The sequence below is a fragment of the Pholis gunnellus genome, assembly GCF_910591455.1.
Source record: "Pholis gunnellus genome assembly, chromosome: 1".
NCBI classification, from domain to species: Eukaryota; Metazoa; Chordata; class Actinopteri; order Perciformes; family Pholidae; genus Pholis; species Pholis gunnellus.
In genome coordinates this window covers 18,050,558-18,077,895 of record NC_136528.1, presented here as the reverse complement: position 1 = coordinate 18,077,895, position 27,338 = coordinate 18,050,558, and the positions used below count along the sequence as shown (strand labels likewise).

The following is a 27,338-nucleotide window of genomic DNA, read 5'->3' as shown; positions in this document are numbered from 1 at the left end:
ATAAGCTCTTTGAGCTTTGTTACCATCAGGCCTTACCTGTGTGATGACTCCAGGTCTGATTTGTATGGGAGGTGCTTGAGTGACCAGAGGCACAGAGCCCTCCATCCGTACAGAGTAGCCTGCTGGTTTAGCTGTGTTGGGGGGGATCCCTGCAGGGACAATGGACAGGAGATAGTTGACTTTAAGATATTTAGTCTAATTGTCACTAACAACAACAAACAAGTGAAATAAAGATTTACACCTCCTACCTTGAATGGTTGGGGGACATAGAATGAGTGCCTGCTGAAATGAATCGCTGCATCCAAACTGACCACTTCCTGTCTGCAATGGTATACCAGGGTGCATCACTGATGATGGGGCTAATCCCTAAAGAGAATGAAGAAGGGATATGACTGGACTTTTCTGAGAACAACAATGATCAACAATAGCGTGAAAAAGCCAGTAGATGGCGACATCTCTGTCAAGAGTTGTCTGTGTTTCAGCCGGACAGAGCCCAGGGACCGGTCTGGTGCTGAGAGACTAGAGGGTTAGTCAGTTAGTCTCTTCAGTGAAAAGACAAGAGACAAACTTTCATCACCTTGTGGTAAATCACCATCGTAACCTCTAACACATGGCTGATCTTCTCCAGAGGAAGTTCAGGGTACCGAGTCAAAAAGTATCCAAAAGGCCCAATTTCTTACTAATAAGCTGCTTTAAGGATTCCATTAGGCAAAGGCAAATTATTTAATAGGTCTCAATAGGTTAATCTCATAAAATGCTGCTTGTGATCTGTTGATATTGCATATGATAATGGCAACCTTTTAATATCAACATGCTCATAAACTGAACCAATTCATCCAGGCTCACCGAGGTTAGATTCATTTTAAAAGTTGAAGAACTAAAAAGGCGTGAGACAATGTTGAACTTACTCTCTGCGACAGGCCTGAGGGCTAAACAAAGAACCTAAGTACATGCTTCATTACGGCTCTCGTGCCTGGCTATAATTACATTTATTGAATAACGGGAACTAGGCCTATATTGTTCTGCTGCAGCTTCTGAACGTAGCCCAACCCCCATATACATAATAGCAAAAACAAAGCAGCCTTTCAGAGGAAAATACTTTAAAAAAGCCACCACGTTTTCTTGTTAAATTCCCCTGAAGAAGAAAGATTTACCATTTACTGTGCTGCTCCATGGAAACAGAAACTGTAGCCGAGCAGTTTTATTGTGCAAAGAATGTGACAAGTAATGTTATTCTTATGTCTGTACAAATGAAACACATATGTAGTCACCATTATATATATATTATATTTCACATTTCATCCTCAGAATGGTGGCTTTTGAGTAGACTTTAAGATGTTTTGCATTATAAAAGATCCAGAGCCAAAAAAAGGGTCATCTCCTTTTTTTCCTCAGCAACAACGCTGATTTGCACCGTTGCCATGACCTCAGAAACATGACATGATTTTGTTGCCATGACAGCAGTGCTAGGACGCAATAAGACGGGCGCGTCGGTACACACGAACGCAATAAAAGGCGAGGAAATTGTCTCCATGATCAGTCTTCACAGGAGCAGATGAACAGAACACCACATTGCGTGTCAATGACCCACACCATCTGTGATCATTCAGATATCGGCGAATTTAGGAAAACCAGTTTAGGAAACAAGGAAAGTGAACATAAATAGGAGCGGATTGGCTTTGGCAGGGGTCTGTGCTCTCAGAGTGACCGTCTAGTTTTGACATGCTTTAAAGATTAATGTAGTTAAGTGTAAATAACATCCCCGACCACACATTCGGATCATGATGCAAACACATCTTTATCAACTTACTTGAGTGTGAACACCGGTAATCTTGCTGAACGGGTGGTTGACGGAGGCAGCAGCTGTTGTGGTTACAGTTCTGATGAAAGGCCCTTTGTTCCTGTTGGCCGCCTCATATGCACTGGGACGAGTCCAGCAAACGTCCATAATGTGGAAACATGACTTCACACTACAGGCAGAGGAGATACAGTTCAAGTTATGGAAGGTCAAACTGACAACATGGCTGAAAATCTGAGGCAGAAGGGGACTCACTGGTTACTGTGGGGAAAGTCGAGCAGGTGTTGCATCGTCACAAAGGGCTGGCCGAGAGCCTCGGCAGGGCTGATCCTCTCCTCTGCATCGATCAACAGCATCTTCTTCAGCAGGCCCACAAACTCCCGGCGGTCCGCCTTCTCTGCCAACAAGTCACTACCTTCCAGATTCATCACCAAGTTCACCTGGAATACAAACATTCTGCTGCTGAAACCACAGATCAAAATAACTGCTCATCAACAGAGTTACACAATAGAAGAAAAGAGGAAATTACATTACGCTAAACTGTGTGTATGATGAATCAAGGCATGTGTTGATATGATACCAATTTCCCAAGAATGACAAGCAATCTAGTCATGAATATGAATTCTCAAGAATCTCCTCTGACTTACGTAAAAACAGACCTGAACAAGCATTGATGGTTGCCTGGGGAATTTCCACCCGTGGTGTGTTTTCACAGAATAATAGTGAAACCTGAACCTGATTTAAATTTGGTTTTAGCATTTAACTGACGGGAAGTTATCTTTTCTTTCCCATAAATAAGATGTGTGTATTCTGTTCATACAGCTGTGGGTGTACTTCCTCTGGTAAAGACCTAGTAGCCTACATCCTCTAAACAAGTGACCTTGAACTTCCTCTGAAGTCCCGTTAGGTACATTGTGATCCGAGCTGCTGAACATACGTGCGCTATGTCATCCAAACAGCTGAAGATGTACTTCCTGGCTTCCTTTGATTTCATTCCCGTCTCCGTCTCATGCTCATCTGTTGACTACAGAAGAAGAAAGTGTTTAGTGGGTATTCCCACGACTTAGAACCATAAGCCGATTCCCAGTACACTATGTGAAGCTTAATCTTTGATAAGACTTCATCTTAACGGTTATGTTTAAGTTTGTTTCTGGAAAAATGTTTGCCAATTGACTTCAAGCTGACATATGGTTTTAACGACAGGCTTATAGTGAAGCAAATCAAGCCATATTTTGCAGGTGTGTTAATACTCCTCACCTTTAGTCTCCATGCTGCATAAGGGGAGTCGGAGTCTTTGTAAAAGAACCGTGACGTCTTTGTCCCCGAATTCAATAAATGTTCCCCCGGCAAACCCTGTGTCTGAGAAATGTAGCGAACCTGTTGGACATAAAGAGGGAAGCAAGGAGGGGGGAAAAATGAAGAAAATAGCAATTTTCATCGGTTTAAAGGAGAAATTAAAAATCTCTATACGACCAATTTATAGTACATTATAAACATTTATTAAAAACACCTCACTTCAATAATGAATATTGTTTTTCTCACTGTTCATTTCTCTATCATCCACACAGACTTTCTCCGAAAACAACACGTCATCGGAGCGCTTTAAACTCACCCCCTCTTTAATGTACTGATAATTCACAGTGACGTCACGCTACATGGAGTCACTCGGAGCTAAAGTTACAGAGTGTGGACGTGCACATACTAGCGACAGCTGCAGAGACCTTGGAGATGACACATTCCTGACAAATGGCTAAACCCAAATAAGACCCCCTGTACCGAGTGTAGCTCGTGTTTATGATCTCTGAAAAGGTGTCAGGGTCTCTTCGTGTAAACTTTGATAACAAGGTTCTTACAGTCTCAATGCCAAATGCTTTGCAGGGCAATGAGGCTCGTCAGTCAGACGCTAAGGGGCATGCAGGTTTATGAGACAAGACCAGTGAAAAGCCTGGTTGACGTCAATCACACCCGAGTGTAAAGGACAAGAACCATTAGAGATTCAGCGCTACTCAGAAGAGAAGAGCCACACATTTGGAGACACTGGACAGTCAAATAAAGCAGATAATAGATTAAAATAAGAAGCTCTACCTCTCCCTTTCTATTTGAAATACACAAACCTAGAGGTAAGGCAGACACATACGTCCTCACCCCTTTGCTTAACTATGAAGTTCTGTGTTTTTGTTGGAAGCTACTCATGTGTTGATCTTCAACGTGCTCCTCCTGGCCAATGTGGTGCTTAAGCAGTAGGCTTAGCTCAGTCTGTTGCTGAGGTGCAAATACTGCAATGTGTCTCTTGTTTGTGTGGGTGGGACCTAACAAGCAATGCATTCATTGGGATTCTGACAGCTTGCATGATTAATGTAATCTCATCTGCTGAGACATTAAGATGGGACGGTGGAGATCTGCTCGCTGATCTCAAGGCGCACTGACATCCAAGCATCATAAAACACATTGTGTCACCGTCCATTTCTCCATTTTGGGTTTGTGCTTTCCTTCAATCATATCTCCATGTACATGCAGAATACGTCAACTAAAATCTCTCTCCTTCTTTTCCCCCATTTTCTGTCTTTTGCATTCACTATTCATAACATTCATGGATTATTGAAAGTTTATTCCAACAAACTTTACCCTGAAAGTACACCGACTACATTCCCTTAATTTAATATAGCTGTAGTTGCTGTATTATTATTATGCTGTACATTATATACACATATGCATTTGATGTACATTACATTGTATGATGTTGCTGTAGCTCTGAAAAACAACACAGCCGGTGTGTGTGTGTGTGTGTGTGTGTGTGTGTGTGTGTGTGTGTGTGTGTGTGTGTGTGTGTGTGTGTGTGTGTGTGTGTGTGTGTGTGTGTGTGTGTGTGTGTGTGTGTGTGTGTGTGGGTGGGGGGGGGGGGAATTCTTGTGATGGGAAAATCCTTATTTTTCCTGAAAGGCGTGTCTCTGCAGAGATCTCACAAACCAGTGAGATCACTGGTGCAAAGCCTCAGCTCCACACAAAACAGCTATCTAGCGAGCCCGGGCCTGCTGCAGAGCAGACAGGAAGCATAGGCAGCATATATTTTATGGCAGTCCAGATAACAATGATCACCATAAAACATCCATTTCAATGATATCCCTCGCTGTCATAAATAAAAGCATATCTCAACTTAGAATATTGTACCCACACCATCCTGCCTACCCAGTGTACAATGAATCACGTTTCTAACATAGGGATATAGTAGCTTGGACCGTCTTACAAACGGGACAATTCCTTCTGGGGCAAGCACACATAACGTTGGCCTCTGCAATAGTGTGCACCAACCCCCCCATGGTTGTACCACTTTTACAGTGCCTGCGAAAGCAAGAGACATAAAGTCATACCAAAGACTACAGCACCTGGGATAATCATAGCCACTCATAATGAGAAGTTTGCCACCTCAATGAGGTGAGCAGACTGTAACAGTGAAGTAAAAGATGGTGCGACTGGAGGATGAGGTAACGATAGGGCAGAGCTAAAGGAGCGGAAGGGAGTGGGAGGAGCCAGAGTTATAAATACAACATGCTGCGTGGCATGGAACAAGACCCCTTGCCGAAAGAGAAGAAGAAGAAAAGGGGGGACGAAGGGGGTGGCAGCAACTCAGTCAGCTGCAGCCAGATCACCCGTGGCCCCTGGATGACACCTCACACCGGCAGTCAGCTGCCTCGTTTTTTTTAGAGTCAGTTGGCCACGTCTTTAACCTTTCAAATTAATTTAGAACTCTTTGTTCGCTTGTGCAAATGCCATTTAGTGACTTTAGATGCATTCTGAAATGGTATAAAGATAGTAAGGCTAACGCTTTACTGCTCAATCCATCTGTGTCAGTGTGGCTGGCCTTTCAATGGGAGGTTGTGACATCATTGGACAGAAAGGGTGACGTAAAAGAGACCATGTTACAGATCGTAAAGCTCTGTGTAGCCCTGCACTAAAATGATGAACTTCTCATCCATATATTTACCGTAGACTAATATTTACAGAAAAAGAAAAAAACATATCTGCCAGCAGTGATTCGTCACATGACATTCGGTGTCCACAGCAGGTTCCAAAAGTTGGACAGCCGTCGCGCCGAGAAAAATGTGTGCTTCAGAACGTCGATCTTGTTTTTGAGCGCGTCATTCGCACGTCTACTTTGACAACAAGGTGTGAAAAACCCGACATTTGAACGGCTCCTTCAACAGCACGATTTTCTGTCTCTGATTGAGCTGTGGGTGATTGTGAGAGACGGATTGAAAGAACTTTAATTGTCTAAATGTGTTATTTGGATATTTGCTCATTCAGTAGGTATTGTAATTTAGATTTTTATGGGGTTTTTTTGGAGGGTTTTCTCCAGAGATGAATATATAGCCGGGGGACCATCCAAGTAAAGCTTAAACACTGCATGCTCAGCACCCTGCACCGGCTGCTGTTTCCATTCTGTGACCACATTGAGAACCTTGCATGCCAGTGGGCCGCATGGCAAAGAGAGACAGTATTTCCTATTGGGGGGGGCACAGCTCAGTCACCAAACAGGGATTCAGTCTATTCCTCAAAGGCACATGGGGCAAACACAAGGCTCATCTTAGGGTGTGCTTCCGACTCCAACACATGGGCTAAAACGGGCCACGGTGGTAAGTCAGTCATCCCAGGGAACATGCTTAAAATTCACTGCTTGTATTTTAATCAGCAAACAACAATAGACGGTAATATAAGAGGAGCACAATCCCAACAAGCTGGAATCTAATGCGACAAACTCTTACTTTCTCTCTATAGATTACTCACGCCCTCGACCAAAATCCCCCGCTCGTGTTGTTTAATTCAGTCACGCATTCACACACACAGAAGGTTTCTGATCTCTATCTGATACATTCTTCATTGCACAGGTTCCTTCTGATCCGTTACGTCATTGTATCTCACACTCCTCATCTATGCCAACTTGATGCCCTCCACCCTTATCAACCCCATCACCTCAAAGCTGTCCCTTACTAAATTTAGGAGCCCCCCCCCCCCCCCCCCCCAGATAACTCTAAAGCAGCCATAAGACACGCTGACTGGCTCTGCAAAAACAGATTCATCATATTTAGACCGCTGGTGCTGCGCTTGAGTCAAATCTCTTTCGGAGGTGTTGAGTTATCTCCCCTGTCTCAGTCCTACGGAGAGTGAAAAATGATGCCTGGCCTTAAAAATACTTTGGTTTGATTGCAGTGTGCAGCGGGGCTGATTGCTGCACCGAGGGCGCCACATTGGGACACAGCAGGATCTTACTGAGGCGCTGTTGGCGGGCTTTGAGTAGATAGGACTCCGGGGCAGCTCAGCATAAGCCCAGATCAGTCTCGTCCTGGGAAGACACTGTCAGGGCTCCACTGGGAGGGGCAGACATCCAACAGCTCCTAATAGACATACCATCCATCACAATAATATGCCTTTCTGCTCACCGTCACAGACGCCAGCGGATACAATCCTCAGGGTACCTACGTCACCAAGGAAGCAGTAAATACGGCACTAATTTGTTACTGCAAGTCACTTGAGCTCTCGGCCTCTTTCTTCCTTCGACCAATCACTGACTTTCTTTCCGTGTGTAATTATGCACAAACGTTTTTCTTTCCCTAAACCGAAAAAAGCATCTTCTCCCTCTTATCCATCTCATCCCGATATACCCTTCAGCACCCTTAAAACCACATTAGGCTTGGATCGCACAGAGATATTTTTTTTTTGTTGTTGTACTGTACACGCTCTGACAATGCTGCATTCTTGTCCTAGCTTCAAGCCATTTGTCCTAAACTCAGCTGCTGTATGTTTTTTAAGGCTTTGTCAGCTTCTCTTCCCAACTGAATCTTTGTAACACGTCTTCTGGGAGATTTAGACAAAAGTGGCAATGGATCACATATCCCGCAAACTTTAACAGTGGGAGACATGTGTGTGAGTCAGTAACCCAAAGGCACGTCTGTAATAAAAAAAACTGGATTGAATGAAATTTAGAAAGAAACCCACTGAACCCACTCCTCTGTCGGGGGCCTTGGCTGTGGAGTGTAGGGTTAATGGAAAAAGGAGTTGAAGAGAAAGAAGAAAAGGCGGAACAGAGAAGAGACCAGGAAAATAACTGGTTGGGGTGGAATGCTACTTAGACAACAACACAGATGGGGGGGGGGGGGGGGGGGGGGGGGGCCTATGGGAGAAAAGGCCGGAGAGACGGTAAAAAACCTATAAATAGAGAAGAAGAAACCGGTTTCCATGGGGAGATGGTACGGAGGGAGGGACTGAGTCATAGAAATTGAGAGTAGAAGTGGAGGATGCAGGGATAAGTTGCATGTAGAACAGAAAAAAAGAGGCTAGCAGGAAGCCCACAGGAGGGACTGAAGGTTGGAAACTCACCAAAAAAAACGATGAAATAAGAGTCAAGAGTGAGTGGTGGTGGGAGGATGGTTGTTTACCTGGTCGTACTCCAGGGCCCCAGGGTACAGGGGCCAGCCCAGAAAAAGTTCAGCTATCACACAGCCTAGGGACCACATGTCTATGGCTTCACAAAACGGCAATCCCAAAATAATCTCTGGAGCCCTGGGGAACACACAAAACAGACCGTTAGAACAAGGCCACACAATAACAACAAGTGAAAACAGTGACATGCTAGTAATTCTAAATCAGATCTCTGAAACAAACACTACAAATTCATGAACCAGCCATTAACTTTGATGCATTGTTTATATTTTCACAAGTACTGTGTTAATACAGAAGCTATAAAGTCACTTTATGCACTAGCAACACTTTAAATCTGTTTTTCTACTGCATGTGTTGCTTTTTGGCTTTGTAGGCTGGTGGCTGATGTCGTGAGCAAATACAAATCCATAATTAGTAGTGTCGTGGAATTCCTGTTGATGGCCAGTCAAGATGGGAATTCCTGGTACATGTGTATCTGTGCCAAGTGAATTGTAAATCAGTGTGTGCGTGAGAGAGGCCTATCCAAGTGTCAGTAGGTTAGCGGGTCAGCCAGGCCGGGATCAAGGCTTTGACAGGCTGTGGTATCTGCTCTCGGCTGATAGGAAAGGAGCAACACGGTCACTACCTCTGTGCCTACGTGCTGGCCCAGTCTTACTTCAAGTAACTCTGTAATAGCACAGTAATACCATGTTACATGGATGGCTAGTGGCGACACAGGCCAGTAAGCACGAATAAAAGGTAAGGCATGTTGACAACTGTCAAGAACTCTGTGTTTAAAACCCACCACAAATCCTATAAAATGTGAACGTGCACTGACGGCATGATGTAGCCCGAGTCTTCCTGTGCAGGAGTGACCTCCAAGCTAAAATAAAATCAATAAGACACAATGGCTATCTAGCTTTAAGACCAACACCTATCAGATAATCTGGGGAAACAATGCTGTGAATTGGCTTAAATGCTGAGGGACGTATGTTGAGACATGGTAAACATGTCCTTCCATCCCTTATTGTATGCATACGGGGCTGGGCATAATTCAACATGCTGGATTATAATCTTATTTCATTAGTAATGACGCCCTTATTGCCTACACAGACGGCAGCATTACTCAGAATAACTTGTCGGTACATGTGTAACTGGCAGATATAATTTCACTTCCGTTCAGCATATACACAATATATACCTTCAACAATTTACCAACATGACAGAATCCAGAGGATTGAAATAACGTAAAGAATTACGAGGATGAGATTTCAACACAATTAGCGCAAGCATCTAAGCTTGCTATTTTAGAAAGCTGGACATACCACCAACCAGACACCTTAGGCCACGCTGAGCTTTCACACTGCTCGGCTCTCAAAGGATCCAGCAGACATTTACTCTGTGACGACTTTGGAGCCATTTGGGACTGAATGGCGTAGGACATATGGTTAGCAACAGCAAATGTAAGACCTGCTATAATAAGTTTTAGACTTATTTATCACATGGTCCAAACAAATGCATGCAACAGCTGGCACAGTTGGCAACTTAGCAGCAGAAAACCAACCGAGGCAGTTATGCCAACCATCTCAGCCTCACAGGCAAGTCCTATTTATAAGGAACGGGTTTTCCCTGGAGGAGCGAGCACAGAGAAGCAACACATCAACACACCATCGTATTCATCAGGACACAGGACATATAGTAATTCTGATCAGTACAACAAGGCATCATAAGACTGTTGTTAGAGACTACTCTGTAAGCAAAACCTGACATTCTGGCCCCTTTCAACAGCCGATGCATCAGCTCCATCCCCGCTAAGTGGGTCCTATGCAAATAATAGTTACTATGAAAACACACTTCAGTGTTAAGGCCTTGTCAGAGAAACAGTGTTCTTAACAACGTGATAAAATCATGTTAAAGATCTCCTTGGGCTGTTTTCAAAACTGAACAACCTGGAAGAAATAAATCAACCAAAATAATAATGCCAGTATAAGCTTAGGTAGTGACAGAAATCAATTCCACCAAAGATTATGCAAAGTGCTTCTGGGCACTGGGATAGTTAGATCGTGTTATTTTCTTTTTGTTCTTTCTCTAACCTGTCCCCGCTGAATGCACAATACCAAAAGTCAAAGAGTGAAAAAGAGAGAGCCAAACAGAGAACACCGGGTCCATGTTGCCATGGTATCACGTCCTAACTAACTAACTCAAGCCTCACCGCCCTCCTGTGAAACCAAATCTATTTTCCACACTTAGGATATGAAGTACAAGCTGAGGGGCCACCGAATGCTGCGGGAGCAGAAGATTTGTGACTGATCACTGCCGTGTGCAAAAGCTCCGAAGGAAAACGAAGGATGCAACAAAAAGAGAAAGCAAGGCGATGGACACTAAAGGAATAAGTGGGGATATATTCAATAAATGTCTCCTGAACAGGCACAAACTCACAGACAAATTATAGCACAAAGCACCCATACATAAGCACCTTTTAGAGAAATAAACATTCCAATTCTCATATTCTCAGTTCTATTAAATGCAGTTTATAATGCTTTATTGTGCTACAAATATAAGTTTGTATGAAAGCTGAAAACTCCGTTCTGTTGGTCTGTTGATTGATACTACTGCGCTGTTGGAAAGGCTGTAGATGAATGACTCTGGGTGAGACGAGAGTTCTCTACAACATCACCGTGTTCAAAGGTTTCCATAGAGACTCACGAGTTATCGGTGAAAAACACGTCCAGAGGCAGCAGAGCGGAAGAAGACACATCTTCAAAGAGTTCTCTGTGCCTGCTAGCAGCATCGTTCACAACACTCCCCAGTTCACTTTTACTGCTTTACCCTTTCTATCCCTGTGTATACCATTGCATTTTAGAGACGCTCATTTTTCAACAATTGTACTTAATAGATTGAGGCCGACACGGTGCAACATGCAACACCTGGTTTTGGTGTGGTCACTACAGAACAAGGCCTGACTGAGAATAACAAACTCTGCATTGGGCGCTGGCTCGTCTTTAATAGAAAACATCACCAACAGACCCTAACGCACAATGCTGAGCACAGCAGTAACAGCAGGCCCAGCACGGGCGCGCCACTGTGCCAAGTACAAACCAGCCACACTGCAGGTATGATAGTCAGTAACAACCACAAAATAAAACCCAAGCAGGCAAGAGCAATGGTACCATTTGGTTGCCATTTTTTTCTTTACTGCTCTGACCAATGAAAACAAGTCTTTCCCTGGTCAACGAGTTAAACTGCTCGCTCCCTCACCTCAAACAGCTGCTTCCCTTCTTCCACCCATCTCTTTTTCTCCTCCCTCTTTGTTTGTCAGCCTCTCATCCACAGAGAGGCTGAGGCTCAAGGCAATGTTATGTTAGTAGAAGCAAAACAAACACAATGCGTGGAGAGATTCCAAAGCACACAGTGTACGTGTGCACTTGTTGACCCGGAGGTTCAGAAGAACTCCTCAAACATGGGAAATAAGTCGAGTCTTCCATCCTGATGTCCCAGATCAAGGCATGGACAAACATTCAAACATATTTCTTTAACCTATACGGCATTTTTATGTCACTATTTATCAATTAAATTGAACATTGAATCATTTTGAGTTCATAAAGTTCTGCTGAGTTCAATTGTGTCTCCAGCTGCTTTGGAACAACAGAAATAGGCAAACACAAGAAGTGAATTAAACACTTTTAAAAAAAGAACTCAGCTTTAAGTAGCCTTCGTCAACAGGACACCAGCTTTGCACATTGTCATTATAACTCTGAACACATTTGATTGATGGCCGTATTGGTGCCCAGCTCGCTGGCTAACATTTAACCCAACATTTCTGGAGTTGTTGGAAAGTGTATTTTCAACTTTAGACGGTGGCTTACTGTTCTTTTTGCTTCCGGTATTTGTGTCAAGTTGGGCTAAATATACCCGACATATCTCCATATTGTACTCTGTACTGAACAGACACAACATTGATATTAATCCTCTTCTCTGACCGAGGAAGCAAACAAACACATTTCCCAAAATGTCAGTGTTCCTTTGATATGCATGTCTCGTAAGTGTTTTGTTTTTTTTTCTTTAGTTGCATCTTATTTTTATCTCACCTGAAAAACAAACAGTGCAGCCACGAGTGATATTCTTTGAAAGAAGGGCCATGGCAAAGTGAGCAATGATCTCCATTTGTATTTCTTATTCATGGCCATTATCTCACACTCCAAAAATAGTTCTCTGATCCTTCCTGCTCCGTCCTCACAGGGAGGAACCAAGTGTAAAGTGGCCTCCTACCAGCTCACACAGAGAACAGCAAATAAGGGTGGCTACACATAGCGAGGGTGTCATCGTCATTGCATGATTACACAGGCCTTTCGGTAAGCTTGTTCTGATAAATAAAACTAATTTGGGCTAGACTGCGGTTGGCCTAGGTTCAGCCACCAGGACAACAAACGGACTCGCGGTGACTCCGTGATGGAAGAATGGAGCTTTGGTGCACGTCTCTTCCAGGAACTGTAATTCCACACACTCTCAGGGCTTCCTGCATTATTCAGTGGAACACAGAGGCAGTGCAGCAAAGGCGGAAGTAGCACTTGCACTCTGATCTGCACGGACCTTAAATTAAGGATACAGGGCTTGAGACACGTTTTAGACATGTTCACCATTCAATGTGCTGACATGGAGCCAGTGTTTAAGACAGACCTGATGTTTAAGTTCAGGTGGACTGAGCTCCACCATCTGGAAAAGATAACAAGAACCGTTGACTGAGGATAACTTAAAAAAAATATAAGGGGACATTTTAGAAAAACAAAAACAAAACGTTTGTTTTTTTTCGCGCCTATATGGCTGACATCATATTAATGATCTGTAGCTGGTCCAGCTTAACCAATTGAGACTGGATGCAGTATGTCTGGATATTAAGGAGCAATTTATTATTATTTGACGTACATGCTTTTGTTATTCGATGAGAAGAAACACATTTTCGTGATGATATTAAAGTAATAATCTTGAAGATTTGTATTTGAATAAATGTTTTTCCAATAAAGCCACTATCTATCTTCGAATGAGGTAACATGGAGGTTACGGAGCCCGTGGCCAACTCATGAAAGCATTTGCAGTATTATGAGCCGGGTGTCTGTGGCGACATTCCCGGGAACACGAGTGAAACTCTTTGGGTCTCTGGGAAGTGAGATCCAAAAAACACAGCTGCAAAACAGAGATCTTTGAGGTTGTAACTTTTAAAACAAAGGCGACAGACGAACCAGTTTATTAATTAACTGAACTCTCTTTTACGCCCATCATTTATTAGAATGCATGGCAAACGGCTATCAGCAATTTACAGCCTTGAGTTGACAATCTTTGCTCGTTGTTGCCAGCTGCATGGCCTCAGTCATGAAGGAGGACATTTTCAAGGTGAAGTCTCACAAGTTCTGCATGAACATTTCACCCCAAAACCATTACTTCATGAAAACACCAATGAGGACATACCGGCTTTCTGATCTTAGAATTTGAAGCCTTTTCCTCTCTTATTATGTTTGAACTGTTTGTGGAATTACCAACTCAAAAACAGGCGGATCAGAATGGCAAGCATTTATTGTGAAGCAGTAGTATCACCGCACATGAACACTGAACTATGTCTGCTCACTGCGGTATTATCATCAATTCTGTTGGATTATTCAAACAATATTTTTGAACCATAACACACACACTGGCAAAAGCCCACAATCGGGTGCTCACTGAGTTACGTGTGCACACATTTAACGTCATGCAGCAAAACCTTTGCTGCTTTGCTGGAGGATCGCAAAACGCTCTTTTATAAAAACAAATCGTACCTGCTCTGTTAACTGCAGCAATTCTTGTTATTCATCAGCAAAAACGTGTTCTATTAAAACAAGGTGACCGTTGGCACAACACCAGAAAAGAAGTTTGTTGCAGCTGTAAACACAAAGCAGTGCAGCATGTGACGCAGTTGGACTGAAGTGATCAGCAATGAGCCTTTAGCATGTGAGCACGAGTTCTCTTAAGGGAGCTCCTTCTGTCACAAATCCAACGTGAAGATTAAAAGAAATGGTTTAATATGAATAGGGATACTGATTTGACACAGGATCAAAGTGGACTGATAACCAAACAGCTTGTTCATAAAGCACCATGAGAGCTAACCTTGATGCATCATTTAGATTCTTGCTAACTGACAGATTACATGCTACTGAGGCCATGAAAATACATGAAAACTACCCACTAACCCAGAGACGTACACAGTTCATAAAGGGGGAGACTCCTGCGTGCCCAAAAGTTCCCACGCACACAAACGAGTTTACTTTTCGGGGAAAAGTTAATCCAGTAGTCTTAGACCAAATATTCCAATGCGTAGTTAGGAGAATGAACAACCGCTTTTATAGAGGCACTGGTCCAACATAGACGATCTAGAGAAGACCTTTTGCTTTTGTCCATTCTGTATTGTTGCACAGGTACACAAACAAATAAGTGTTAACAGTAATAATGCTGCCGTCTTTGGCCAAATGCAAGAAATTCTTAATGTGTGGGTAAAATTAAGAGAAATAAAAAAAATCGAAATGAATAAGAGAGAGGCCACTGCATTTGCACATCCAAATAATTTACGAGCACGTCTCATTTCCATCTAATCTTAATCGGAGTAATTTGCATGTCGTTTGTAACTGTTTAGTTGAACTGTATACAAATTATGGGACCAATTCTACAACATTGAGCTCCAACTGAGCTGACTGTGTAAATGCTTGTAAGTTGTGGAGGTGGCTGGTGCATCCATCAAAGTTATTGATTTGAAAAAGCTGATAGGTCACTTTAGATTATAATGCTGCGCACAAAGCACAACACGCACAGACGGATATATGAAAATGAAAACAGCTGACGTTGGAGCTGGTTGACCTTGAGTGACTTAAGTGAGAGCTCTCTAGTATTTCATTCTGCCGGCGTCTGTGCTTCACCATCTATAGAAGTCAAAGCCCACTGGCCGGCATCCCAGCAGCTATTTTAAGCAACCCTTCACTCTTAGCCTCAGCAACGCTGCTCCCCCACAGTATGCTTTGTATACTCCCGTCTGCGAGGGGGTACAAACTACAGAGAACTGACAGTAATAGGTATAATATGGTATGTAATCATTTGTTCTTTTTACTTCAGGATAAAAAGAAAATGTTGCGACACAAGTCACTCCTTTATCGAACAATCTTCCGACCTGTGTTATCAAAATACAAAACCATGCAACACCTGCGTGGAACTGCTGCTCCTCAAAGTTTGAGGTTGACAGAAGTGACAAACGGAGCTGAAGCAGCTGCACTGTTTACATCCTCCCCCACAAAAGTACAAGCAAAGCACGGCAGGTCTATTTTGAGCGACTTCCTGAAATAAGTGCATAGTACAACACGACAATATTCACAAAAAAACATGAATTGATTGTTTGGGATGAAGAGAGAATGCAATAATTATGCGTCATTGACAAGTATTTTTCCCATAATTTCCTTAAAATGGGTCAAAGCTATTAGGGTCTACTCACTCTAGTCAGTGAGAAAAGCTACGGTAAATGCAAATGGGGATAGATGTCAAATCATCTTTTTGCTTGTTTTTTCTTCTTCTTCAGCAACAGTATTTGTATTCCCTGCAGGGCGTACTGCTTCACTGTCTCAGTGCGCAGGCAGTGAGAATTATTCAAATACCTCTCACTAAAAACAGCTGGCATTGACCTGAATGTTGCTCATAAATCCTGCTCACTTCTTTAAGCCTTAGAAACCAAGACTTAAGACAAAAAAAAAAAATCTGTGCCACAAAATCCACCGACTTAAAACAAGCCATCCGAGTAGATTTCAGATATTCTTGCCACACCGTGACGAGCTGTAAGAAACTGTGACCTGGAGACTTAAAAAGCGAACATTCCCAATAGTTCATGGACAACACAAACTGCTGTTATGTATGTACCGAGCCCTGAATGTTTCCAACAATTACCAAATATAGGTGCCTCGTGGTTTTCTGATCCGCTTCATTTTGTCATTAAATGTCCATGTCTAGATCTAAATTGACCTTTTCAACTTTCCTACAAACGTCATGCGTTTCAGGTCGGTCTGGAGTTAATGTACAGTCGTCTCTCTTTTGACATGTTGGATCAAGATGATCACATCCCAACTCATGGAAATTAGATACCGACTCGACGGTGCCATGTGGGAGAGAGTTGAGGAGGGGAGAATCGATCAGGCAGAGTTAAACCACAAACTACATCGATCACTCCGCAGCATCAAGCTGCTGCAGTCCACATCTTAGCTATTATAGGAGGTCATCAGAGAGGGAGGCCCACTGGCATGGTAGAAAGAGAAGAATAGCTGGTCTCCTCGTCAGTTAATCTTGCCTGCTAGTATGGACCTATGAATCAGACAATGGTTCTGGTGTAGACGGTAGCATGGTTTCTCCAAACCGCGACGCAGTAGACCTAAACACGCTTGTTTTGTCTTGCCACAAATCTTTATGATTGCCAAATTATGGGGCCAAATGTCAAAGAATAGTTAGGCAACACTCATTTTACTTGGTGCCCCCTGGAGCATTATCTTAACTAGTTGTACTGGTCCTTTGCTCTCACACAACCAACAGTGGAGGCTAAAGCAAACACATGTTAATAATGTTGTATACTCTCCACAGTAATATATGTAATACCCTTGCTATGATAGAAAAACAATGGATAGGCAAATATTTGAAGACATTAATACATAGTGTGAACAGTTGGATTAAGTCAAGAAAGGTTGGGAGAGAACCTGCTGAACGCCGTTCCAAACATAAGTATGCGCTCTAGGGTATAACATGGATACAGTACCTAATATTTACGTTAGAAGGACGCTGTGTGTCTGGTCTTGGATGTGCAAATGACAGGACACATGGCTTTATATTAGGAGCGCTTTGGTTTGATTAGAAAAACCGGCCTGCAATGCCCATTCACTGTTTGGTTTGTACCTTTCCCTGTTTAGCATAGAGAGTCCGAGATGGTAAAACCATTTAAAGTAAGCCATCAGATGATGATCAGTAATTCACATGAGGTTTTGTGCAGAGACATATCTCAGGACTATAATGATAGCTGAATTATTTGAATTTGGACCTTTGTAGTTGGGGTTCACTCGTGTTCATTAGACATAAGGATTCAACAAAGTTCTATCATAAACGCCAACTAGCTACAACATCATGAGGCTGCACCCTGCTTCCTTTGACCTTTTTCTAAGGCACATGAAATGAACTGTGACATTCAATATTGGCCTGGCGTCCACACAGTTAGCACACCTGTCTGTGGGGACACAGTGGAAACGCATAGTGTGTTACATTGAACACATGGAAAAGGACCAAATCTATCAATGGTCAGAATACCACCTTGTCAACATACACCGGCTTCCATCTGACATAACAGATATGCTTCCTTTTTAACCAATGCGCCTGTTCTGGCCCAGTAATTTCTCTGGCTTCACCTGCGCAAGTCTAGAAATGCAAGTCTATTTGCACACGTAAAATAGATTATTATATATTAAGCTGTGATCTTTGTCATTCTGGAAACAGCATTGCTAATAGTAAGGCTAAGCTACTTCACCCTGAATACAAATAATCGAAGAAATGTCCATAAAGTCAATAAAAAAATGTTTCTTAATGTTTTAAAAGTCTCGCAGAACACTATTTTCCCAGGCAGTAGGGACATGCGAGTCTAATCTTTTTTCAGACGCTGTGGTATGCGAGTCCTAAACAGGCAGGATGTTGTGCAGTATGGGAGACATTTCCTTGTTTTGCTAGAGGAAGGACATTTTTTTAACCCAACTGTGACCGTCCGGACACCAACAGAGACGGAAATTAGTTTGAAGTGCACTGAAAAAAAGTTTTTTTTGTACTCACCTATAGTACCGAGACTGGAGGTACGTGGAGCACACTGCTTTGGACACATGGCTGGCTGAGCCAAAGTCGATCACCTTCACCCTGTAGGGTTGTCTCACTGGGTCCACCAGCATTATGTTCTCCGGCTTGAGGTCTGCGTGAATCAAACCCATGCTCTTCAGCTTCTTCAGAGCCGTAGCTACCTGCTGCAGCACAGGTCTGATCACCTTCAGGGGCAGCGGGCTGAACTTATTCTGCTTCAGGAAATCGTACAGGTTCTGCTCGAGCATCTCAAACACCAGGCAGGTGTGGCTGCGGTGCTGGAAGCATTCGAAGGCTCGCACCAGGTTGTGCTCATCTGCGTTCTCCCCGCTCAGACGAGCAAGGATGCCTACTTCGATTTGACCCTGTCGTGCATATGAAGGGTGGTTCTTCAGGATCTTCACAGCCACCACCTCCCCCGTGCCCCTCTTCCAGCACTTTACAACCTGTCCAAATGTGCCGCGTCCCAGGAAATCCAGCACTTCATAAGTATTCTTCATGGAACACAGGACTTCATGCTGTACGACCTGATAGTCCCCGTCCCCTCCTCCCGCTGCACCTACACCCTGTTTCGAGGGGCCCCCTCCGGCCCCCGGCGCAGTCATGGTTGCGTTCCCCACATTCGTCGTTTGCATCATGGCTGGCATCATTGACAGTTCCTCCACAATCTGCATGGTGCTCCCTCGGTTATCCAGCTCCTCACTTTTACGTTTCAGCCCGCATCGCTGAGAGCTGTCGGCCGAGTTCAAACCTCCACAGTTCTCTTCTTCTCCGTCACCCTCCTCCTCTCCCCTTCCCTCACCTCCCCCACTGCAGCCCTCTCCCCTTCCCCCTCCTCCTGCCCCTGTTGCTCCACTGCTGCCCCCACTTGCTGTGTCTGTCTGCTGCTGCTGCTGCTGCTGCTGCTGCTCCTTGCCCTGCGAGTGGACAACCCCTGTGTCCGGTCGCTGCTGGGCCGCAGCCGGGCCTCGTCGTCCTCGTCGTCCTCCTCCTCCTCCTCTATTACCAGTCTGTTGTCTCTGTACACCACACACCACCACCACCACCGTCTGCACCGGGTACTGTTGTCCTCCACGCACTTTCACACCCACTGCCAAGTCTCGGTTCACAAACGAGTGGGCTTGTTTGGTTGGGTGCACGATTCCAAGGGCTCTGCTGTTCAGATAGGTCTGCGGGTGTGCCCTCTCATGGTACACACAGCTGCTGGGCTCAACTTTGAGTTTCTTCACACTGCTAAAGGCACTTGTCTGGGTTTGATAAATGTGTGGTGGGTAGACCAAGACTTGTGAGGCCATACCTGCAGAGAAAGAGAATAAAGCAACAGGTCGTTAGTTTGGATCCTTTTTAGCACATTACATAAAATGGGGCCGTTTTAATAAACTACGCTGAGGATGAGGTGGCAAGTGTGTGTAATGTAGAACACTTATCATTCACATATTGTGTTTTCCTGTCTTTATTCGCTTATGGTGGAGGGAGAGTTTTAAGTTATGAGTCCAAAACAACCAACAGACACCCCAAATCCCATTTTAATGACCCCTACTTGATGACATCACAACTATAATTACCCCCCACACTAACATCAGTCACCCCAACCTCACACATCAAATGGATTAGGGCAAGATAACCTGTTGTAGTGGAGTGCTTAAGAACCACTTCACCACTGTGCCCCATCCACTGCGATCCCACTAACACCTCCACACAGCGGATGACTAACTTCTCAAAGGTTTGCCCGACCTTTCCATGCATCCCACTGCAGGTTTCTAGGCAACCAATAGAGAGGGAGCGAGGATAAGATACAGACAAAGAAGAGACAAATAAAGTTACAAAAGCATCATCAGGCCCATCAAGTCCCATTACCTAAAAAAGGGTTTATGTTTCTCTCTTTCCCCATAATGTGTGTGTGTAATATTCTGAAACTCACTTGTGAAAAAAAACAGTTACAAGTTTCATGATCTTTAAAATCCATATTCAAAACTGGCACGGTGCCTATGACCTACTTTCATTCAAGCAGCTGTTCCCCAATGGTTCCCATACTTTAATTAACAGTTCATTTACCTCCAAAAAAATAACAAATTAATGTATAAAGAAGCTATTTTTACTAGCACTACTACAACCTTACATTTTTAAATTTCCCCACCGTGTTCAAAATCTGTTTCTCTTTATCTAAAAAGGATAACACAAGCGAGTCAGGTTTGGGCAATAGTGGCCCCGTAGAGTCTCCTAAAATAAATCCCCATGATGGAAAACACACTTGTGTTGTGATAACACAAACGCTGTGAGCCACCCCTTTGACTCTATTCTGAGCAGCAAGATAAGGTCACTCTATTCCCCCGATAGCTCTTTGCACAATAACACCCTGTGTTACCGTTTGGAGACACCGTTTACCCTCTTCTCCATTCAAAACCAATCCTCAAATTATCCCAAGCTGGACTAAAAAAGGGAAACCATTTTGGTCAGGAATGAAAACAAAATTGATGTGCCCAATGGGGAATTTAAAATTGGCCACACTGGCACACCTACATAATAACAGTCCTGGTTCAAGTCCAGTCTAGAAGCCACCACAGTGACACAAACGTTTTCATTCTATACCTCATACAGCTCAAAAGACTTGTGATGGTAATAACTAGACCAAAGGTCCTCAACCTTTTGTAACAGAAGGCCCACTTCTGATTGTTAGAATAACATGTGGCCATTGTGTGAGAATAGCTTCACTAGACTGTATGTTAATACATTTAACATGTAATCATCATGTTATGGCAGCAGGCCGGGGCCTTTCAGTACAGTACCCCACCTCTCGCCCAGTGTATGCTGGGATTTGCTTAATTGTTGTTGGGACAGTTGCTGAAGTACCTACATTTACGGTGTGTTGTCTGTAATTTAAGAACCCTGCCTCGAGTATTCATTACAGCCACTATGGGCAGAATTTATGATTTGCCTGAATGGAATTTTCCAAAAAAAAGACATTTAGAGATAGCAATGCACACTGTATGCAGGTTCTGTATGTATTGTAGATTTGAGCTACAAGCCGGTAACTTTCAAACACACAGACAACCATTCAGGTTTTGCATTCACGTCTACCTGCATGTTTTTGGACTGTGGGAGGAAGACGGAGAACCAGGAGAAAACCTGCGCTGACAGGGGGGGGGGGGGCATGCAAACTCCACACAGAAGGGCCAGCAGGTTTGCGTCAATGCTAACCGCGGCATCACCATGCAGCCACCTGTCCTACCAATGTTTGATTGTTCATCAAGCATGTAACTACACGGCAGGACTATTATCATGTGGAGTCTCAAGCACTGTGTGGCACCATTGTATTTAATTAATCACGGTTTCTTTTGTGATACAACAAAGCCATACATCACCTTTAGACTTACACTTGAAATACTACATTTATGCTGTCGAGTTTAGTTTCGGTGCTTTGGGAATGAAAATGGAAATTGGCTGGTCTGACGAAAGACTATACTACTCTCACCAACTGAGCAATCAAGATGTTCACATTTGAATTACCTGCCTGGTGTAATAAAAACACCCACATTTAGTTTTAAAACAAAACTTAACTTGCGCATCGGTGAATTTCCCTGGCCATGCAAATACAAAGAGTAAATGCTCGGGAGAAGTCTGACACGAGGATGTGAAGCAGACAGCCTTCGTTGTTTCCAAAGTATGGCAGCTGCTGCTAGAATTACCAGCTGAAGCCGGATACTCCCGTGGTCAGCCGTGAGGCTCCTCCTGTGGCATCGCGTTGCCTTTGAAGCCGTAGAATCTCTCCAGCAACCTTGAACTGCTAAGTAATTGCTCAACGTTGAACTTCTGACCCTGGTCTTCTCAAAATTAAATTGAGAAGAAAAAAAACAAACAATAGACACCTGTCCACGGTGAACAAATGGTACCGATAGGAGAAAAAAAAAGTGCCTTAAGACACAGAAATAATCGTATAGCTACTTTCACACAGTTCACTGTAGCACCGTTATTCTGCATGGCTGTTCTGTATAAATGGTATGGAGCCAGAATGGGGGGGGACAGAGTTGTTCCAGCGCTAGATAGTCACAGAGCCAAATCTATTTTGTAAAAAGGGACAGCCAGCAAGCTATCTAAAGATCACACAACCGGGCAGCATTATGACAAAGCTGGCGTAATGCCGCATCTTCTTTACGGCAGTATTGCGCAATCTCTGTGTAATAAGGGCTTAAGTACGCCTTCCACCCCATTGGGGAAAAAATATGGCACCTCAACATGACTGCTTATCCCTCAATGTTTCCCCCATCAGTAACAGTCATCGGTGAGAGGCAACTGAACCCAAAGCCGTAAGTCAGTTAGGAGTTATAGAAACTATTCATCGCCAGGTGGCTTGACTTCTCAGCTAAAAGTGATCCACGGTGTTGCTTAGACCAGTGCAACTTGGACTCTAGACTGGAACATGTGAGCTATAGGGTGAATGTTTATCATCCTTCAGCAGATCAAATCAGATGCATTAAGCATTCACATTTATGTCAAAGGCAAGCTGATCGTGAGACCAACTTGGGTGATAACATAATGCATTCTAACTCCGAGTCCCAAAACACGAAGGCCTAGTCCAGTTCATCAATGCTTTACCTGTTGTCCTGTGTGATCCTAAAGAGGGTTCTCACAGTCAGTAGGCTCAAACTGTTAGGAGAAAGTCAACGCTGATAAAAAAGAAAAACATAACATTCAGGTATGATTCCATAGTACAGCCTGATCATAAATCTGCTGGGGCCTCAAAATTATATATTTCTTGCATTTCTGACAAGAAAGCTGTCTGTTTTTTAAAGCTTTAATGGTTAAAGTGTAACATCAGAGCAGGTAGCACAACATGGAGAACAGTGGTGGGAAGGCTTTGCGTAGTATTTGCTTAGCAAAGCATAAATCCTTTGTTTTGCAGTGGTGACTAGAGCCATATTTGTGGCTAACTTAAGCATTATGTCATGGTATCCATAGACTTTTAGGCTGTGGATGTTTGAGTAGTCAACAACAGGGATTGTTCAGCTAAATGTATGAGGCTATGTTAGACTTCAGACAGTCCAAAAGCCCATCTGTGGTGATGACACATGAACCTAATTCATTATCAGTTCATTTCAATGACTTTGTGGTTCTCTGTTCTCTAGTTCACAACCAGCACTAATCTTGGTCAATATGTACAGTAACACAAGGTCACCCATTATGTTAATACCAGCAAAGAAAGAGCAAACACTGTTATATCCAGACACACTGAATTACTTGTTGGGTCTTGTTGGATGCACTAGCATATAAAGAACATGATTTGGCTACTCGTGATTGTATTTGTAACGTGACCCAGAACACGTTTGGTTGTTCGAGAAATAATGCAATGCGGTCTTCTTAGCTGCTGTTCAGATCGTGGTACCGAATGCAGACTGAGACAGTGGAAACAAAAGAAGTCCCTCTTCGCTTCCTGCTGTTGCGATCCCTTGATTGTCAGGCTGAGGTTGCTCCCTTAACTCACAGCGCCACATCCCCAACAGTACACACTGTGGTGCTTTGCCTGTGTCTCGTGAACATGATCTTCTATGCCCTTTAGATATAAAAGGCCTTTTATATTCGGAAACATGTGACCACAAGGTATTTCCTCTGCGAACGTATGACTGTCATTTCAAAGTATTCTCCCTGTAGACAATTTGCATTGCAGTTGACTATTACACTAAATATATAGTACCAGTCATTTCTGCTTTCTGTGGGGAAAACAGGAGAAGACACTAGATGTATGCCAGATGTACATTGTAAAACCTCATTTCAGATGTGTACCAAGTAATGTATTCTGCATTCAAAGCCACCTGTCGATCACCTATACCAAACATATATCAACAGCTGTCACCATGCTGCACACGCTGAAATACTAGACGCCCCAACAAGCACTCAAATTGATCAGCAAAGAATGGATCATAGAGCGCCACAAACTGTTACACTTAAATCAGAATTGAATAAGCAATGACCACAGCGGCAGAGTGAGCCATTTTACAGTTTTTCCACACAAAAGCATCCACCATGTCATTAACATCCTGGGCTCTGACCGGATTGCTCAATGCATACAAGTAATTACGCTCCGTGTGCTGGAATAGATGTTTACTTCTTTGGGATATTGGATGTTTTCCACCCATCACTTGTGTGACTCATGCAAGTTATGCACAACATCCTCTTCGTCACAGTGCTCTTCCCATAAACATTCAATCATTCCGTTTTGTTTACTGCCTCATATCTGCATGTACATCTAAAAGATGACATCACTTGGAAACCAGTCATGAAGTTGGCCACAATGTAATACTGATAGCCTGCTGCAAACATGATCCCAAGTCGTATTGCCTCCCCGCCCCTGTTAACAAACGACATTACACACTAACACAAATTCTTGTTTGGGAAAACACCGTTTACACATGTATTTACTGGCCACGTTGTGCTGACTGCCTTCTGGCATTACTGGTATCATTACCACCCACAACGCTGCTGAGTCCGTGCTACTGATAAGCTAACAAATGTGAAACGAGTACAACAGACAGGAGTGTGTAAGCAAAGGGGAACCACACGAACAGTGCTGCAGCCTCGCTGTACTCATGGTGTTCTTTAAAAAAGGTTTACAGTATTACCCGATCATCTCTACTCACATACACTCTACTCTGACATGTAATGTTATTGTGTAACTTCATACTATTTGTATGAGAGTAGTGTTCTGTAGAATCAAAAGAATTACAAGTAAAACAGCAGTTATCTTTGATTCGGTAACAAGAACAGAAACTACAAAAATGGGCAGCCACATCAGCCTCTGTACTATGTGGACCAAACTAAGCAGCCATGTCTGCTGCATAGGCCCAACTTGCCAAAATGTTCAGCTTAATATAGGAAGCCAAAACAATTATCTACAATATGTCATTCCTTAGTTTCAGTGAAACTAAATAAGAAATACTAGCGCTATTGTCGCACAAGCCAGACATGCATTTTAGCTCTAACGTTGTAGGTCTTGATTTTCAGTTTCCAGTTTAACCATTTTACAAAAAAAAGACACAAGTTTCATTGGACCAGGAAGTCAAAGTGATGGTTTCATGCCACAAAATGACTGTAAGTGCAAACAATATAGGGTGATTTTGTTTTGCTGGTGGGTGGTTTTGTTGTACACACCCTCATATAGGAGCTCAACTATTACCCTCTACCCCTTCTTTAACACGGAACCACCAACTGCATTGTGGTAAAGCATCAAGTAGGTTATTACAACCTCGTTTAGAATGATTACCTGGACATGAAGGACCGAAATACTTGACAATATCAACGGACACAAACCTTGAAAGAGGCTCGCAAGAGAACTAGCTAGCTAATCTAACGTTAGCTTACTAACGTTAGATTTAGTACGCAGTTTAGACACGTTATAGTCTCGCGTTAACGGCGATAAAGACATATAACAGCTATATAGCTACTACTTTACAATTGCGCTTCCATTATGATTACAAGTTAAGGTTAATTTAGTAACAGGTGACATTACTAAATACATACACATTTAGACAGTAGAATCCAGCATGTGTTATTCTGAAAATATAAAAAAAGGTCAATCTAATCTTTTGCTAGCTATAATTATGATTGTTGCAATGTTTTGCTAGGTCAACTGGAAGCTAACACAACGCGTATTAAGTAACGTTAACACAACACTCACAAGTTTAACGCAACATGTCAAGTAGAACATCAACGGGTCGCTGTGACAACACTGGAATAACAAACAACGGTGTCACGTTAATAATTACCAACAACGGCATCGCTACCGCTGGTTGTCAGGACGATATTAAAATAAATTCACCACTAGTACGTTAATTACCCAAAGTGCTGACAGAGCTACAGCTACGTTCAAATCCGTATACAGCAAAAGGCTTGCTAGCTAAGTTTGTAGCCAAGTTATGACTTTGTATTACGTCACATTCAAACTAAAAGGTTGAGATAAAGAAGTATCACCATTGACGGCCTTCTCTCCACCACTCACCTTCACATAGAGTCACTATAAGTATAATCCAGGGCTTCTCTGAACATGGTATGGATTTATAAATCCATAACATGCACAGTTCGCCTGCATTGCTGCCATCTTGTCCTAGACGACAGGAAGGGAGAGCTCGCTCTCGGTAACGCCACCATCTCCCACATTTTTAAACAATAAATAACTCTTGCATTTGAGCGTCCAGAAACACCACACCGAGTCCAGGTTGTAGTTACACAGTTCACAGTCGTCTTCTTCCTCTTTGGGCGAAGTGGCCCATCTCTAAAAAGGGGGGTCCGTTACCCCGTCTAGACGTGCTGCTCCGCGGCCCTGACTGCTTCTAACATGTCCCTTTTCTCTCTAGTACCAAACCAGGCAAATGTTTGTGAACTGACGGCATTGGTCAGACCAGAGTAATCAATCAGCGAGCCAATACATTCACAAAGATCTAGGATTTACATGAAGCTTGTATGCCTACACACATATACAAATGGTGTATACCTAAAGTCTTTGTGAAATGTTAATATATGTGTTTGTTTAAAAGGATGACAGAAATAAAGGCGTAGACTGCAGTGTCAGAGGGTAGATAGAGAGAGAGAGAGAGAGAGAGAGAGAGAGAGAGAGAGAGAGAGAGAGAGAGAGAGAGAGAGAGAGATTTACTGTATTAATCCCGCAAGGGGACATTTTTTCGCTACAGCAGCAATTATGGTACAGGTAAATACAAATTAGTAAGAAATATCAAATGCAAATATCAAATGCACAATATATACAATAACAATAACAGAGTAAAATATTAGATATAAAATGCACAATATGATACAATGAAATAGAATAATATTAAATTAACCAACCAAATAGTAGTGCAAAGATTTAACCAAACAAAACAAACACCAGTGTAGCGGTGGTATAGTGGTTTGAATGATTTTGCCAGAGGTGATTTATTGTAAAGTCTTATTGCAGTGATTTGACTTGTGAATAAAACATATTAAAGTTATAAGTCTGTGTTTTGTTTTCTTCGTTTAGGTTATACCCCTGAAAGCTGATCGGGAAAAAAAGACAATTACATCCTCCAGATAGTCTCCTTAATAAACAAAACGTCAAAGTTCTGTATTAGAATATAGATAAGGTTGTATATAGAATAAGGCAATGACAATGAGCAGTAAGGGGGCCAACTGAATGCAAAACTGCATATTTTATTTTACAGGTATATACATAAGTGAGGAGTTGATAACTGATTGCTCAACATACAAAAGATCTGATCTG

The 27,338-nt window shown here is 43.0% G+C and overlaps 1 protein-coding gene across 2 annotated transcripts in view; it reads right to left on the bottom strand.

The window, feature by feature from the left end:
* The window catches only part of hipk3b (homeodomain interacting protein kinase 3b), a 31,287-nt gene extending 4,866 nt beyond the window's left edge, over positions 1 to 26,421 (bottom strand). For both annotated transcript variants that reach the window (XM_079158051.1, XM_079158052.1), the window contains exons 1-9: positions 26,085 to 26,421; positions 18,074 to 19,391; positions 8,230 to 8,353; positions 3,056 to 3,175; positions 2,736 to 2,822; positions 2,054 to 2,238; positions 1,811 to 1,970; positions 249 to 366; positions 37 to 149 (exon numbers count right to left, since the gene is read on the bottom strand). In XM_079158051.1, the coding sequence (XP_079014177.1) occupies positions 37 to 149; positions 249 to 366; positions 1,811 to 1,970; positions 2,054 to 2,238; positions 2,736 to 2,822; positions 3,056 to 3,175; positions 8,230 to 8,353; positions 18,074 to 19,391; positions 26,085 to 26,157 (2,298 nt within the window). In that variant the 5' untranslated portion in view covers positions 26,158 to 26,421. The remainder of the gene's footprint in view (positions 1 to 36; positions 150 to 248; positions 367 to 1,810; positions 1,971 to 2,053; positions 2,239 to 2,735; positions 2,823 to 3,055; positions 3,176 to 8,229; positions 8,354 to 18,073; positions 19,392 to 26,084) is intronic.
* Positions 26,422 to 27,338: the final 917 nt, after the last annotated feature.